General features: G+C 33.5%; 3 protein-coding genes across 6 annotated transcripts; all 3 read left to right on the forward strand.

Annotated features, from left to right (window-relative positions):
* Positions 1-662: 662 nt before the first annotated feature.
* LOC103486989 (dihydroorotase, mitochondrial) lies at positions 663-4,015 on the forward strand. 3 transcript variants are annotated; one of them, XM_008445172.3, is made up of 9 exons: positions 663-1,100; positions 1,182-1,260; positions 1,514-1,659; positions 2,011-2,192; positions 2,329-2,465; positions 2,565-2,730; positions 2,859-2,975; positions 3,373-3,533; positions 3,636-4,015. In XM_008445172.3, exons 2-9 carry the CDS (start codon positions 1,231-1,233, stop codon positions 3,834-3,836), a joined length of 1,140 nt encoding a protein of 379 aa, XP_008443394.1. In that variant the 5' UTR covers positions 663-1,100; positions 1,182-1,230; the 3' UTR covers positions 3,837-4,015. The 3 variants fall into 3 exon arrangements, with proteins under 3 accessions (XP_008443394.1, XP_008443396.1, XP_008443395.1); XM_008445174.3 differs by having other exon boundaries at positions 829-1,100; positions 1,182-1,211; XM_008445173.3 differs by lacking the exon at positions 1,182-1,260 and having other exon boundaries at positions 829-1,100.
* Positions 4,016-5,261: 1,246 nt separating this feature from the next.
* On the forward strand, positions 5,262-9,798 carry LOC103486986 (rhodanese-like domain-containing protein 8, chloroplastic). 2 transcript variants are annotated; one of them, XM_008445168.3, is made up of 8 exons: positions 5,262-5,694; positions 5,827-5,880; positions 6,705-6,854; positions 7,516-7,657; positions 7,919-8,010; positions 8,406-8,509; positions 9,098-9,367; positions 9,482-9,798. In XM_008445168.3, the coding sequence occupies exons 1-8, from the start codon at positions 5,359-5,361 to the stop codon at positions 9,627-9,629; spliced, it is 1,296 nt and encodes a 431-aa protein (XP_008443390.2). In that variant the 5' UTR covers positions 5,262-5,358; the 3' UTR covers positions 9,630-9,798. The 2 variants fall into 2 exon arrangements, with proteins under 2 accessions (XP_008443390.2, XP_050939880.1); XM_051083923.1 differs by having other exon boundaries at positions 5,545-5,694; positions 6,710-6,854.
* Positions 9,799-10,748: 950 nt separating this feature from the next.
* LOC103486987 (vesicle transport v-SNARE 13-like) lies at positions 10,749-13,243 on the forward strand. Its single transcript, XM_008445169.3, has 6 exons — positions 10,749-10,910; positions 11,048-11,152; positions 11,242-11,300; positions 11,388-11,576; positions 12,395-12,565; positions 12,894-13,243. The coding sequence occupies exons 2-6, from the start codon at positions 11,059-11,061 to the stop codon at positions 13,041-13,043; spliced, it is 663 nt and encodes a 220-aa protein (XP_008443391.1). The 5' UTR covers positions 10,749-10,910; positions 11,048-11,058; the 3' UTR covers positions 13,044-13,243.
* The last annotated feature ends 1,756 nt before the right edge of the window (positions 13,244-14,999 follow it).

Genomic DNA, 14,999 nt, shown 5'->3' on the forward strand with positions numbered 1-14,999 from the left:
TAGGATTTAGACACAAATTTTAGTACAATAGTATGGATAATTTTTTTACTACTTTATTCTTTAAACTTATTATAAGAAAGAAACATTTAACAATCGTGAATAAACATAAACTAATATATTATTATAAGATGTATCAAATATTTAATGGAAAGAGTATGTATTACTATAGTAATTTTTTTTATCTATATATTATCACATCGTCAAAATGTATGTTTAGATTAACTTTCTAAGTATTTAAAAAATATACTATATCTTTTTTCTTTCAGTTTCATGATTTTAACTTTTAATTAAACAAAATTGTATAGTTTCATGTGTTAAATGTCATTTTTTATTTATATTTAGGATGAAAATTTTTAATTGTATCATTTTTTCCAGTTTCTAACTTTTTTCGGTTTTCGATTTTATCTTATTAAAAAAACTCTAATTTTTTAAACAAATTTAATAAAAAAAAGAAGAAAAAACTAGATTTGATTTGAACCCTTGTTCATACTTTTTTTTCTTTAAATTTTTACATCATTTCACTTCAAAATTGAAACGATATAAATTCTTCTCTATACGTCCAAAACTTTCATTTTCACGTGATTTAACCTTCTTAAACAAAGTTATTTTCTTCATTAAATATATGCACTCACACGCGCAATGGCACAAACATTTAGACAAACACTTACCATAGAAAACTAAATGTTAATCATTTTATAAAAAATGACAATTAAAAATGTGCATTATAGTCCAATTAAGCTTCAAATTTTGGTTAATGAATTATAACAACATTCATAAAAATTTCTTGAAATTTTTATGGATATAATCTCCAATTAACACCATATTTCAAACCTTGTTAGTAAGGGCTTCAATTTAGTCTTATTTATTTAATTACCCATCCCATCTTTCCTCAACCTCTAACCACCTGACGGCGAATCCATCGTCTCCGGCATTCCTCAGGCGGTCCAACTCAATCACAAAGAGCCGGACCGTGGTGGCTCTTCCTACTCCGTCCTCGCGGTAGCAGATCTACAAGTTCATCTGACCCACGAACAGCTCGTGGGACGTCTCCCAGTTCTTCTTCTCCTTCTTCTCCGGGCAACAAGCTGCAGCGGCGCTAGGTAACCTACGAAAACAAATCAACGACGGCGGCGTTTGGTTGTGCATCTGTTATCTCTGATTTTATGTTTTCATTTGAACAGAAGAAAAAACATTTTTAAAGAAGGCTCAAGGTTGTCTCTGGATTTTACTATGACAAAGACTTTGGTCCTTCCGTTCCAAGTACATATGCTTTAGTTATCAATAAAATCCAATCTATTTATATTCAATTTGTATTTGGTTCATTTTGTTGTCTGTCATCAACTTTTCTTCGAGCAACGTTCATGTGGCATTTTATAGTTCAAGCATTGTAGGATGTACTTTGAGCATCATCGTCGGTGTGATATTTTCGTAGTTTCCTTAACCAATGACAATTTACTAAACTTAAATCGGATCTCTGCTTTCATTTCACTGATTGCTACATTGTTGATGGTAGCCACTGAAATCACCTGCACAAAAGTTTGAAGGGGTTAAGTTCATAAGGCGTCAAGGGCCAAAAATGCAGCTCACACTTACCCAGCCTGATGATTGGCATCTTCATCTTCGTGATGGTGATCTCTTAAAAGCGGTTCTTCCTCACAGGTAAGTTTATCATTTATTCTTTGTACATGTTGGTAGTGGTTTTGAAACGATTAAAATCACTTTTGTCAAGTTTAAGTCACTCTAATTCATGCTTTGAATCATACATAGTCAATTTTAGTTGTATAAAAATCATGTTTAAAAGTGTAAAACCCAGAATTGAGTTGCTTTTCATTGATTGAGATATGTTTATGGGTGATTTTGAAGATGACAACAGTTTTGAAATCACTCCTAAACATATCATAATTGACATGTCAAGCAACCACATGAGACATTCTATTTTAACATGTATATCGTAGATGGCTTAGCTATGTTTTCAATAGTTCATTCTTGTCCTGAACTATTAATATGCAGTGCAAGTACCTTTGGAAGGGCTATTGTGATGCCAAATCTGAAGCCACCCATCACTACCACAGCTGCTGCTGTGGCGTATCGGGATTCTATCTTGAAAGCGTTACCGTCCAATAGCAACTTTATTCCTCTTATGACCCTTTATTTGACAGATACAATGAGCCCAAACGAGATCAAGCTTGCAAGTAAGTCTTTGCTTTCAACAAGAATTTTTGGAAGAGATCTTCTAGTTTCAGTACTTCTCTTTGTATCTAACTTATATTTAGTGATTTTTTGAGGTTGTATTCTATTCTTTTTTCTAACATGATGATGGATTGACAGGAAAAAGTGGGGCTGTTTATGCTGTAAAATTGTATCCTGCCGGTGCTACGACCAATTCCCAAGATGGTGTTACAGATCTTTTTGGGAAGTGTCTACCTGTTCTTGAGGAGATGGTTGAACAGGACATGCCTCTGTTGGTAGTTTGCTGATAGGAACGCTTTGTTTATTCGTCCAATATATAGAGAAGCAGTGCATTCTTTTTTCTTGTTAATTTAAAAAGAGATATCTCTCTGTAGGTTCATGGCGAGGTAACAAATCCTGATGTTGACATGTTTGATCGTGAGAAGGTCTTCATTGAAACTGTGTTGAAACCCCTGATTGAGAGGCTTCCAAAGCTGAAGGTGGTGATGGAGCATATTACTACTGCAAATGCTGCTAAGTTTGTTTTGTCTTGCGAACATGGTATTTATACTTCATTATTTTCATTGAAGTGTTTTGTTAGTTATCCCTCTTTCGTTTTGTCGTCCATTGGTATCATTTTTTATTGTCAATTATGCTTACCAATATATGACTTTTAAAATACTTTACAGCGCTTCTAGCGGCAACTGTCACTCCACAACATCTTCTTCTCAACAGGAATTCTCTATTTCAAGGAGGACTGCAGCCACATAATTACTGTCTTCCAGTACTCAAAAGAGAGACTCACAGTATGTTCCAACTATGTTTTGTGCTTTTCTTCATATTTTCCTCACACGTGTTCTTGTATGACTGTATCAGTAGCCTTCATGAAAAAAAAATTATCCTTACAATTATTAGATACTCTTATCGAAGTTAGAAGATTTTTGGAGGTTAGGATGGATTAGTCTCTACATAAGCTGGCTTTTGATATTCGTCATTTATCTTAGAATCACTGAAGTTGGCCTAGTGGTCAATTTAGTTATAAAAGGCTTTGAGTGAATGAGTTCAAGCCATGGTTATCACCTTCTTAAGATTTAATACCTTGTGAGTTTTTTTTGTTTGGACTTTTCTTCATGAAACGTGAGAATCCCCCAAAAGAAAGATGATTATTTCTTCATTTGTGCTCACGCCTTTCCTCTCATCTAGGGCAGGCAATTGTGTCAGCTGTAACTAGTGGAAGTAAAAAGTTCTTCCTCGGAACTGACAGTGCTCCACACGAGAGACGAAGGAAAGAAAGTTCATGTGGTTGTGCTGGTATATACAGTGCCCCTATTGCCTTATCATTATATGCAAAGGTGTTTGAAGAGGTATACCATCTTGTTTCTTATTACGCTAATAATTTGAATCACTTCATCTTTATCAAATAATCATCGTTCTTTTCCCTTTTTGGTTCCTTTTTCTCTGCCAAGGCGGGTGCTCTTGATAAACTAGAAGCATTTACAAGTTTCAATGGACCCGACTTCTATGGACTCCCCAGAAACACCTCAAAAATTACACTGCAAAAGGCTCCATGGCAGGTTCCAAAGTCTTTCACATTTCCTTTTGGGGATATCGTTCCAATGTTTGCAGGTGAGACACTTGAATGGCAGCCATGCTTCAACTCAGACTAAAAAGTTCCAATGTTGCTTGCTTACACAATAACACCACATTCTAAGCATATCCTCAATTCTCTGATTTAACAACACTGATGTTGATTTCCTCAATTAGAACTTTTTACTGTTGGGACATTTATGGACGATCCCTCCCCTCCCATCTTTGAAATAAAATCATGATTAACTTTTGATTTGAATGAGATTCGCAGGAAGTTAATCTTGTATATTGTTGGTTTGGTAGTAAAAATTACCAAAATTTGTTTTTGGCAACTCTAGTAAGTTTATACCATGTAGTGGTTGTAAGGAATTCAAATATGATGATTATACCCCAGTTGATATCATAAAAGAAAAAATTACAAATGAGAAATTTAGATATTCCTCCTTGCTCTAATGAATAAGTATAAGAAGTTGGAGGTCCGAACTCCCTTCTTTTCAAATTTTGTACTAAAAGGGATGTTATACTCGCATATCTCCCCTTGTCACAAATGTTCTACTCTAAAATGTCCAAGGTCTCTAAAATTTTAATTTTATATTTATTATGTTATTACAATTAATTCTATTAATTTGTAGTCTATCTAGTCGTTAAATAATGAAGATGTATGATCAAGACTCTTACAAGTTTGAATCTCTCAGCTCTTCAAAGTGGGTAAAAAGAGACAATAATTTAACTTTTTCTTTGATATTCATTTGACTTTTGGCATTGGAAATAACCTTTATAAATATTTCTTTTACTATGAATATGATCTTCGGATTGGATTGGTTTATCGCGTTATTTATTTCTTTTTTTAAAGTGTATTTTTCATTAAGTTGAATACTTAAATTTATCAAAATTACATATTAATGACTAATTTTATAAAATTCAAAGATTAAATATCAAAATCAAATATATCTATTAAAACATATCTATCAAAATTCTAAACTATCGGTGATAATAATATTTACAATATAAAACTATCAGCGATAATAATATTTATAATATAATTTAATTTTTGTCATCGCAATTTTTTTAAAATTTTGCTACATGATTAATCATTGAGATAATTGCAAATGTAGCAATTATATTCAAAATAATTAAGTATATAGCAACATTTTAAAAAAATTGCAAATATAGCAAAATCTGTCAAAATCTATCGGTGATAGGAGTCCATCACTGATAAATCATGTAGCACAAATGTCGATCTATATAAACCATAAGAGTCTATCAACGATAGAACTCTATGACTGATACACTTTGTTATATTTGCAATTTTTTAAAAATATTACTACATACTTAATAATTATTTTAAAAATTGTTACTTATTATAATTACCCTTAATCATTTGTCTCCAAACTGGTGTCCATTATAAGTAAGAAAAATAAAATGAAGATGGAAGCAACCTCGAAAACTTATTTTCATTATTATTTTGAAAATTCGAAAATTTCAATAATCAATATATTTTAATATGTTGGAGATTGGGCGAAGTGAAACCACCACCATTCCTATGGGAATGCTCGGTAGCTTCCGATTACTCTGCAGCTGCCATTGCCACCGTTACTGACGATGTGGAACGTTGCTCATGGGGCGCACACGCCCACAATCACTCTTATCCATAGACCAACCATTTTCTGTTCTATCGGTTTCACTGTTGCCGCCTGTAAGCTTCCTCTCCGCCGCGGGAAATGGAAGCCAAGGCAAATAATTGCAGTTTCCTCGGCTTCTCTAACTCATTCCAACACCGTTCATTCGGTCTCTTTATCAAATTTAGGGCCAAGCGAGGAGCATCGTCAGCTCCTTCCTCAGATTTCGGAGGAAGATTTTGTAGTTGTTAATTTCTACCATTTTGTGTTCATTGAAGATCCCCAAGCTGAGGTCTCAAAGCATCTCTACTTCATGAGGGTAGTTTCTAGTCTCTTTTTTCTTCCTCCAAGTATATTTAATCCATAGTTGTTCTTAACAAAACTTTGAAATTTTGATTTTCGTAATTAGTTATGGGGATAATTTGTAATGTACGCTTCCGTTTTTTATTAGGACTTGGATATACATGGCCGAATCTACCTAAATGAACAGGGAATTAACGCACAGGTAATTTCCATGTATTCCTGTCTTTCTGGATGAGAGTCATTCACATACCTATACATTCTGTATGCTTTCTCTGATTTTTTACTCTGAAGTTTGAGTTTAGAGTTCTCCATAGAAACTCTCTGAGGGAGCTTGGAAATAGTTAAATATAAGATTAGAAAGGCAAACTATGGAGAATCTTGTGGATAAGAATTGATATCCACCCTTTTTTTTTCTGGCATGAATCTTATACAATAGGGACGAACATCTCATTAGGTTTCATCCCAAAGGCTTCCCTAAAGAAGTAATGGGTCAATTCCCGATCTTGCTATTGAGAAAAACGGTTTTGGATTGAATTGCAGTAACACGAGTTACCACATTGTTTGGCTTTAAAATCGTGTATGTATTTTCTCAAGAACTTGTCATAATTATCTATCATTGCTTAAAGTGCAAAGAAAGTTGATTTGACTCTCAAGGTTATATTCTAATTTTATTTACGATAGCAGCATTTCTAGTTTGTTTGAGTGCTGCAAAAGAGGTGGAAATTGATATTTATGGGCACTTCTTCTTGCCGGCTCGCCTTTTTTGTTTTTCGTATCTTTTTTTCCATTTTGAATCCTCCAGATTTTCAGATGCCTGTGAACAGTAATATACATAAACAGGTGGAATATTATTCTGTAATTCCGGTTAAATAATACTATATAATCTTTGAATCTCAAACACCAAGATTAGATGCCTAAAGACACTAGTTTTACTTTCTCAATCCATCGTAATTGTTAACCATCTCTTATCTATTTTCTATCCATTGCTGTTTTGCTTTGATGCTAATCATACAATTGTTGGTTCAGTACAGTGGGCCATCAAAACATGCTCTTGCTTATGCTAACTGGTTAAGAGAAGATCCCAGATTTTTGGATATCCTAGTTCAAGTTTCTCCAGCAATAGATGGCCATGCATTTCCAAAGTTGAAGTTGCGTTATAAGCCCTCACTTGTACAAGTAAGCAAAATAACTTTCTTTGTGATGAATTTCATTGTTTAAGTCCGTTAGATTGTTGCACCCCTCGTTTCCTTTAGCTAGTTATCTCACTTACTGTTTTTTCTTTGTTGCTTCATTTCTAGGTTTTCCCCCCTCTTTGTAGAGTGCTCAAACTGTTTGTTTTCAATATGAGTGAGCCATCCTTTTCTGTAGCTTTGGTTGGGAGAAACTATAGCCTTTTTTAAGATAACTCCTCTTCATGGTTGAGCCATTTGGAAATTATCAGGATCAAAGCTTCTTGTTGGTGCTCATTTTCAAAATCATTTTTACGACCCTTTTTAAGTTATTTGTAGCAATTGGGGGGTCTTTATTGTAGCTTCTTGGACTATTTCCCCTTATTTCTGCTGTTTTCTTCTGCCTTGTTCCTTTGTTAGCTTCTGTTTTCATTGTTTCTTGTTTCTTCTTTGCTTTCTCTTTTGACTTCGTCTACTCTTTGTAGACCTGATTTGCTTCTCCTGTGGATGCTCTATTACTAATAAAATTACTGTTTCTTTTTTAAAAAAGATTAATACATTTCTGTACAAGACAACTGTTTGAATGACTTAGCTCTAAGCCTCTAATTTGTTGATCCAGAGGGAGTGAGGAGAACATTCAGCTAACTTGTAAGCTTTCTTTTCCCCAGTTGGAAGGAGATTTTTCACATGTTTCTTTACTTGACCCATCAAAGCGAGCAATTCCTCTAACTCCATCTGAGTGGAGAAAAAGATTGGAAACATTGAATGGCAAGAGGGATACAAAGTATATTTTATTGGATATTAGAAATGGTGCGCTTCTCTTCCAAAATCTTCTCACTCAGTTTTCTTGTAAAAGTTGCTTGTCACATATTTAAATATTCCTTGAAAGTAACAATATGCAGTTAATATACTCATCTAAGTTACTTTATGGCTGGTGGAGTCCTGGGCTACCATTCCTTTACAACAGTTATTTTATTTTCAGTTCTTTCCTTGGAAATTTTACAGTTATTTTAGTTGCAGGGTTGATTCCCTTCACTTTGTTATAAGTGCTTTTTAATTGCATATATTCAGGATACGAGTGGGACATCGGTCATTTCCAAGGTGCTCAGCGGCCTACTGTGGACAGCTTTAGGTACACGTCCTTTGGTTTATCCCAAACCAAGGTATGCCAACTGTGCCGTGTTGTAAGAGTTGACGTCGAGCCAGTCAGTCGCCAAAAGCAACTGCTCCTGCAAAATTAAATCCTAATATAATACCTTGTGCTCATATCCATTAATGATTTCATCTATAACAATTTTCAGAGTAAATTTTGTGGTATTTGGATACCATGTAATTAATTCAATTTATTAATGTTTAGTACACATTTTCACACCCTTCTAGTAAAACGCAGCCTTTTTCCCCCTACTTTGTGAGGGGATAACTGTTTCTTTTGTATTTGTTTTCTCTATGATTAGGAAAATAAACAAAGAAGAAAGATAACTTGAAGAGCTTTAATTAAGAACCATGTTGATTTCTGTTTGTTAATGTTATTGCCTCGTCCCAATTTATGCCTTTTTAGGATGCTGCTTCTGATCCTTTGGCAAATGTTGACAAAGAAAAGACAGAGGTATTGATGTATTGCACTGGGGGTATCCGTTGTGATGTATATTCGACAATTCTAAGGTAACTCAGTTTTCTCATCTTTTCCTTCCTCAGATAAAACATGAAAAGTCGATATAGTACACACTTGCATTTGTAGTTTTTGCTTGATAATTGAGAAACAACTTCAATTTCTGTAGAAGTTAGGTTATAAGATTCATTTCTCTTCTACTTTCTTATTTTACGAAAATACAGCTTTCATTGACCATGCCCAAATCCTGATAACGTTTAGTACACGTTGATAGATAGGAATTAGGATTCTAGTTATGAGAAAACAGCACTAAAATTCTATGGCGATATGAGGAGAACTTGCAATGATGGTAGCCTTTTGAAAGGGTTATCTCTACTTCAAGATTACTAACTCCCAAAATTATGCCTAATCTCCATCTCCCTAACTAGATTTATATATTCCCTAACAACTTCAGTAATTATAATTGTACAACTATTTAACATATTGCAGCGTAATTGTCTTGCCAAAAAGTGGAGAAGCCTTTATATTATTGATGTAATTCAGCCTGTAACAGATACGTTGAATAACTGTGGGTAATCCATAGGTGGTGTTATGGCCTGTGAGATGAAGATATAATTATTTCTTTCCTATCACTGTGCCAGGGAAAGAGGGTTTCAAAACCTCTACACCTTAAAAGGTGGAGTCTCTAATTATCTAAAAGATGAAGGTAGCAAGCAGTGGGTTGGAAATTTGTTCGTGTTCGACTCGCGACTCTCACTCCCTCCATCAGCCTACAACCCCGAAACCGAATCATGCAGTACCCCTCAATTCTCCGGAAATAATGCTTTTGCCAGATGCTATATTTGTAATTCCCAGGTTTCTCAATTAAGGCATCGTAATTGTGCGAATCTTGACTGCAGTCTACTATTTCTGTAAGTTTGCATCGTATGTTTTGGTGATATTCCTTCCTTCTCTTTAATCATAAGTGCCTCTCTTTTGCGTGAATTTGATAAGGGAGTGAATTCGTTTGTGGTGTTCGTTTTCAGATGCTGTAAAGAGTGCGTGAGCGAGTTGAGAGGATGCTGCTGTTCAGAATGCACGAGTTCGCCTCGTCTTAGACCTGTTTTAGCAGGCCCTCAAAGGTATCAGAAATGGCACATCTACCGCGACTTTAAACAAGAACAACCAACCTAATTTCTGTATCAAAACCTACAACTGTTATCTTTTCCTGATTTATAACCTTTTGTTTTAGATAAAAGAATGGGATTCGAAAAGTCCTGTATGTTATTTTGGAGTTTAATAGATATTGATTGTGTCATGAAATGGATGATCTCCGTTGAATAGAAAGTTTAGTACTTCATTAGATGGAAGCATGTCTTTTAGTTATGGATTTAGGAAATTAAACTTAGGTTTAGGTTAGGTTTGTGATGTTTGTATTTGAAATGGACTTGTTTGATAATCTATTTGTTTTATGTCTTTTAGTTTTGAAAATTAATTTTAGAAAAAAAATGTGTTTTGAAACTAGTTTATTTTTTATTTTATATTTAAATTAAGAGAATTGTTTTAAATTTACGAAGTAGATAAAAAGAAGCTTTCAGACAATATATTTTGCTTTTAAAAAAGAAAACAAAGTTATGATTCTTCTTTTTAATAAATTATAAAAAACAAAAACAAAAAATTAAAATGATTATAAAAAATAATTTAAAAAACAGAAAAAAAAAAACAAAAACAAAAAATTAAAATGATTATAGAAAAGGCTTTAGAAATTTGTTTCTAAAAAAAAAAAGAAAAAAAAAACTTTGTTTTTCCTAGTAGTTTCTCAAATCTATCAACTTTTCTAAGCGGCCTCTGATTGAATACTTTCAAAGCATTAGAATCTGTAACAAGCGGTCCATGCCAAAATAACTTCAACCTTCAAAAATCTATTTAATTCAAATTTAGAAGCAAGAGATATGTATTGATTGAGTCGTACTCACCCATGCAAAAGGTACCATGCATAATTCACCTTATATAGTCTCTATATAATTTTGAAAAAATACAAAAAGGTTTTTCAAAAATAGAAAAAAAAACTATTTATCTTTATAAAATAAACTACAAAAACATTGTTTTTTATATATTTGGTTACTTTTCCTTTTTTTTTTTTTATCAATTTCTATATTGTTGAATGAATTTTGTTATATTTTATGAATAGTTTGAATATTTTTTTAATAAAATTATCCTAAAATGTATTTATTTTTATAAGTAATCATATGACACAATTATGACGCATGTAAATTGGAATGCGATGATTGTAATATAAATTCCAATGGAATATTACTAAATTCTTTTCCCCTTAAATTAATTCTCTCTTTTACCGAAGTCAAGTTCAACACACGCTTGCTTCCATTTTTGCTCGTTCCATTTCCGCCACACCGACCTACTTCCCCGGCAATATCTCCAACATTTTCCGACCTTTCCGACCACCATCCATATAAGGTTTGTTCTCTTAATTATGTGCAGTGCAAAAGAAAAAGCTTTTTCAGCTTTATCAAATTTTCTTTATCTTCTTCGTCTATCCATTGAATTCTAAGACAATCACTAACCTCAACACTTGCCCTCTGGAATTCTCTAAGCTCCGGACACCATGAGCGAGGTATTCGAAAGATACGAGCGTCAATACTGCGAACTTTCTGCCAATCTTTCCAGAAAGTGCACCTCCGCCACTGCCCTAGACGGAGGTATCAGTTATCACCCTCCAATTCTTCTTGTCTTCGTTTTTGTCTTACAATATGTGTTGAATACTATGATTTTCTTTCTAATTCTTCAGAGCAGAAGAAGCAAAAGCTTTCTGAAATAAAAGGTGGTATTGATGAAGCCGAGTCTCTGGTACTTGTACAAGTTATTGGCACTGATTGAATTGGAATTTTAAACTAAATTATTGGATTTGACTTAAAGTTTATTGCAATTTTTTAGATTCGGAAAATGGATCTCGATGCGAGGAGTTTGCAGCCCAGTGTTAAAATTGTTCTTCTTGCTAGGCTAAGGGAATATAAATCAGATTTGAACAATCTGAAAAGTGAAGTAAAACGGATTACATCTGGCAATGTAAATGCAACTGCGCGCGATGAGTTGCTGGAATCTGGATTGGCTGATACCCTCAATGTATGGATTTATTTAGTTGCTTGACCTCTTACAAATTGTTTTCATATGCAGGGACGTGATTAATCCTACATCCTGGAAAATGCATTGATTCTTAAAATATTTGAAGCTGTTTAGTTGTTTGTGTGTGAATAAATTTATGTGACTTTTTGTTTAACGGAGTTCAAGAAACCATTAGCGGTATAAGCTTCTGACAATTGTTCAAATCATTACTTGTTAGTTGTAGTTCTGCTCATCCATCAAGAATTGAAAACTTGGTCAAGCGATATATTGGTTGACTGTTGCTTGTAGACTTGTAGTTGTTTGGGAAAGTCTGCGCGATTAGAAGTTATTGAGATAAGGTGTGTGTCGAGAAAGCTGGAGTGAAAAAGTTTATTGAGAGAATAGTTATTAGGAGAAAGCATGTGGAGTGTAATTAAAGAAAAGAAATGTGTTATGAGAGGTTGAGTATGAAGTGTTTAAGTAAATTGCATTTGATAAGCCACTTATCAATTGTTTCTTTAAAAGCACTTCTTTAAGCTTTAGCTTTTTAAAAGTGCTTATAAATTGTAGTGAATGGTGGAATAATAGGCAGTTCTTTTAACCAGTTAAAAGTATTTATGTCATGACTCAAAACATTCTCAAATATAGCCAGTTTAGGAATTATTTTTACTTGTTAGCATCTACTGATTTGATTACTTATGTTTTTGGGAGGAGTTTGCTAAAAGGTGGATTTATGCGCTAATATTTTAGTTTTTGTATCTGTTTGCTTTATCTTCCCTTCCTCTCTGGATTTATGGAGCAATCTTCTAATGGCGATGAGGATGAAACATAATCTTTAGGTCTCAGCTGATCAAAGAACTAGACTAATGACCACAACGGAGAGATTAGGCAATATGAGTGACAGGATTAAGGATAGTCAAAGAACTATGCTCGAAACTGAAGACCTTGGTGTCTCCATCCTGGAAGACTTGCATTCACAGAGACAATCACTTTTGGGTGCTCATGACACGGTAATCCTTTTCATTATGCTGGAAACGGTGAATAAATCTTGCTTTAGTTAGTTTCCTTGTCTTTCCTTTTGTAGTTACTCTCCCTCATCCTTAAATATTTTTTCTGCTTTCAGCATTTCATTAGCCTTAAACACTTTTTCGACTGCCATTTTGACACCAGTTTCAATATTTTTCCTCTTCCCTTAGTTGCAATTCTGTAGTTTGTTTTTCTTATTGAAATTTGGGAAATTTAAAAAATATATCTTCCTTCACCTTAATTTTCGTCAGCACCGAAATGAATATAACAGAATTATGTAATTGTTCCTTTTAAATCTTTGTCTGTTTGCAGCTTCATGGTGTGGATGATAACGTAGGCAGAAGCAAAAGAATTTTAACCAATATGACAAGGAGGATGAACAAAAATAAGTGGACAATTTCCTGCATGCTTACTGTTCTTGTTATTGCCATCATTGCGATCTTATACTTCAAACTTAAATAGGTAAATACATTCCTTCCTTGTACAAAGTTGACTTCCCCCCCCCCCCCCCCCCTCTCTTTTTGGTCGTGAGATTGCTGATGGGAGATTAGTTGATGGTCATCTTCAACTCCTTGGTTTCTTTTGACTGTTACTATTAAGTGGTATGTACATGAATGTTCCTTTTTTTTTTCTTAACATAGAACATGAGATGGGTTTTGTTATGGATAGATTTTATCATTGTTTGTTAGGTGGGTTTTGATTTTTCAAAACATGGATACTAATTGTCCTAGGATAAAAAATAAATAGATATGAAATATATCCATACCTGATATAACTTCCATGAAATATATCAATTACATAACATCACCACTAAGGGTAGAATTGTCTTTTCATATTTTTCTTTTACTATACTACTTCAAAATCAAAAGGAGGTGCTGATGTAGTTCCTATTTTGGTAGAAAAATAATTAATGAATTGAAAGAAACTAAAAAAAAAAAAGGAACAAAGTCTACTTGCAAAAACCATGAACTATGTCTAAAATAATTACAATCACACAAAGTTATTTATTTGATATAATGTATTGTAAAAATGTGAAATCTCTTTGGGACTTCAATTACAAAAATAGGTTTCTTTTCATCATTATAACAAAGTTTTGGAAGTTAAAAAATGTATTACAAAGAGTCTCAATGACGAAGCATCACATTGTATGGACTCATTTGCAATTCAAAGTTTTGCAATTGAACTTTTAACACAAATAATAATATCAAAATGGGTCGAACTATTTCTTTTTTTCAGTCCAGATAAAAATTACATGACACATTCGCCAACCTATGTCCTCATTTTTAATCGTGAACATCTATAGGTTAGTCTAAATGTGATGATATGTAATTTCTCACTATTTTTTGTAAAAATAAATGGGAACCTTAACTAGATAGTGTTGACCATCTTTGCACTATTTTTAAACTTAGAATACTAAAAAATAAAAATTAAAAATTAACGACTAAAATTTAAAAAAAAAAAATTAACGACGAAAATAAAATTATAAAAATGAAGATGGAAGAGGTCCACAGATATTCAAATTCTAAGATGTGATTTCGAGCTTTGTTTCATCTCAACTTCAAGACAATTCAAAGCTTTCCTTCAATTAACATTGATGGCATTGGACGCTATGGCCCATAAGTTCCAAGCTCAGCATGGAAACTGTACGTACAATGTTTTCTTAAGTTTTAGAGGTAAAGACACTCAAAAAAACTTCACAGTTCATCTCTACTACGCATTGAAAGATGCAGACATCAATGTCTTTCAAGACGATCTAGAGCTCCAACGAAGTGAAGACATAAGCCCAGAGCTTGAGCGAGCAATCGAAGCATTGAAGACAGGAGTTACCGCATTCTCGGAAAGGTATGCAGAGTCAGGACTGTGTTTGTTTGGATGAGTTGGTAAAGATCATGGAGTGGAGGACTTTGAGACAATTGATTTTGCCAATATTTTATAATGTAGATTTTCAAGTGTGAGGAAGCAAGAGGGTGAACTCAAAAGAGGGTTTTGTTAAATATGAAATTTCAATGATAAAAGAATTTAGCTTGGGTCATTCGATTTCTTTCTTATCCAAAAAATTTATTCATTGGACTATCACTACTTGATCACATGCAATTTTCATCGAACCAATTTAATTGGATCTACCAATTAAATTGTCCTAAGGTTCTAATTATTGTAACCTAATAGCATGCAATATCAAATTTCTCAATTAGCATTAAGTAATCCGGGTGGAATTCCTAATTTTCCGGCTTCTAATTGACATTCAATAGGTTCAATTCTAAGTTGGTTAGAATTAATGTGCATCAGTATAGATTTACATGCTAATCTAACCTATCACTTCTAACCAAATCCTATCTAATTGTCACAAGTCAAGAATTCGATGCAAAGCAAGAATTATACATATTTTCCATGCGTCTAAAGTTATAACCAAACTTCATT

Source organism: Cucumis melo, chromosome 4, assembly GCF_025177605.1.
Source record: "Cucumis melo cultivar AY chromosome 4, USDA_Cmelo_AY_1.0, whole genome shotgun sequence".
NCBI lineage: Eukaryota > Viridiplantae > Streptophyta > Magnoliopsida > Cucurbitales > Cucurbitaceae > Cucumis > Cucumis melo.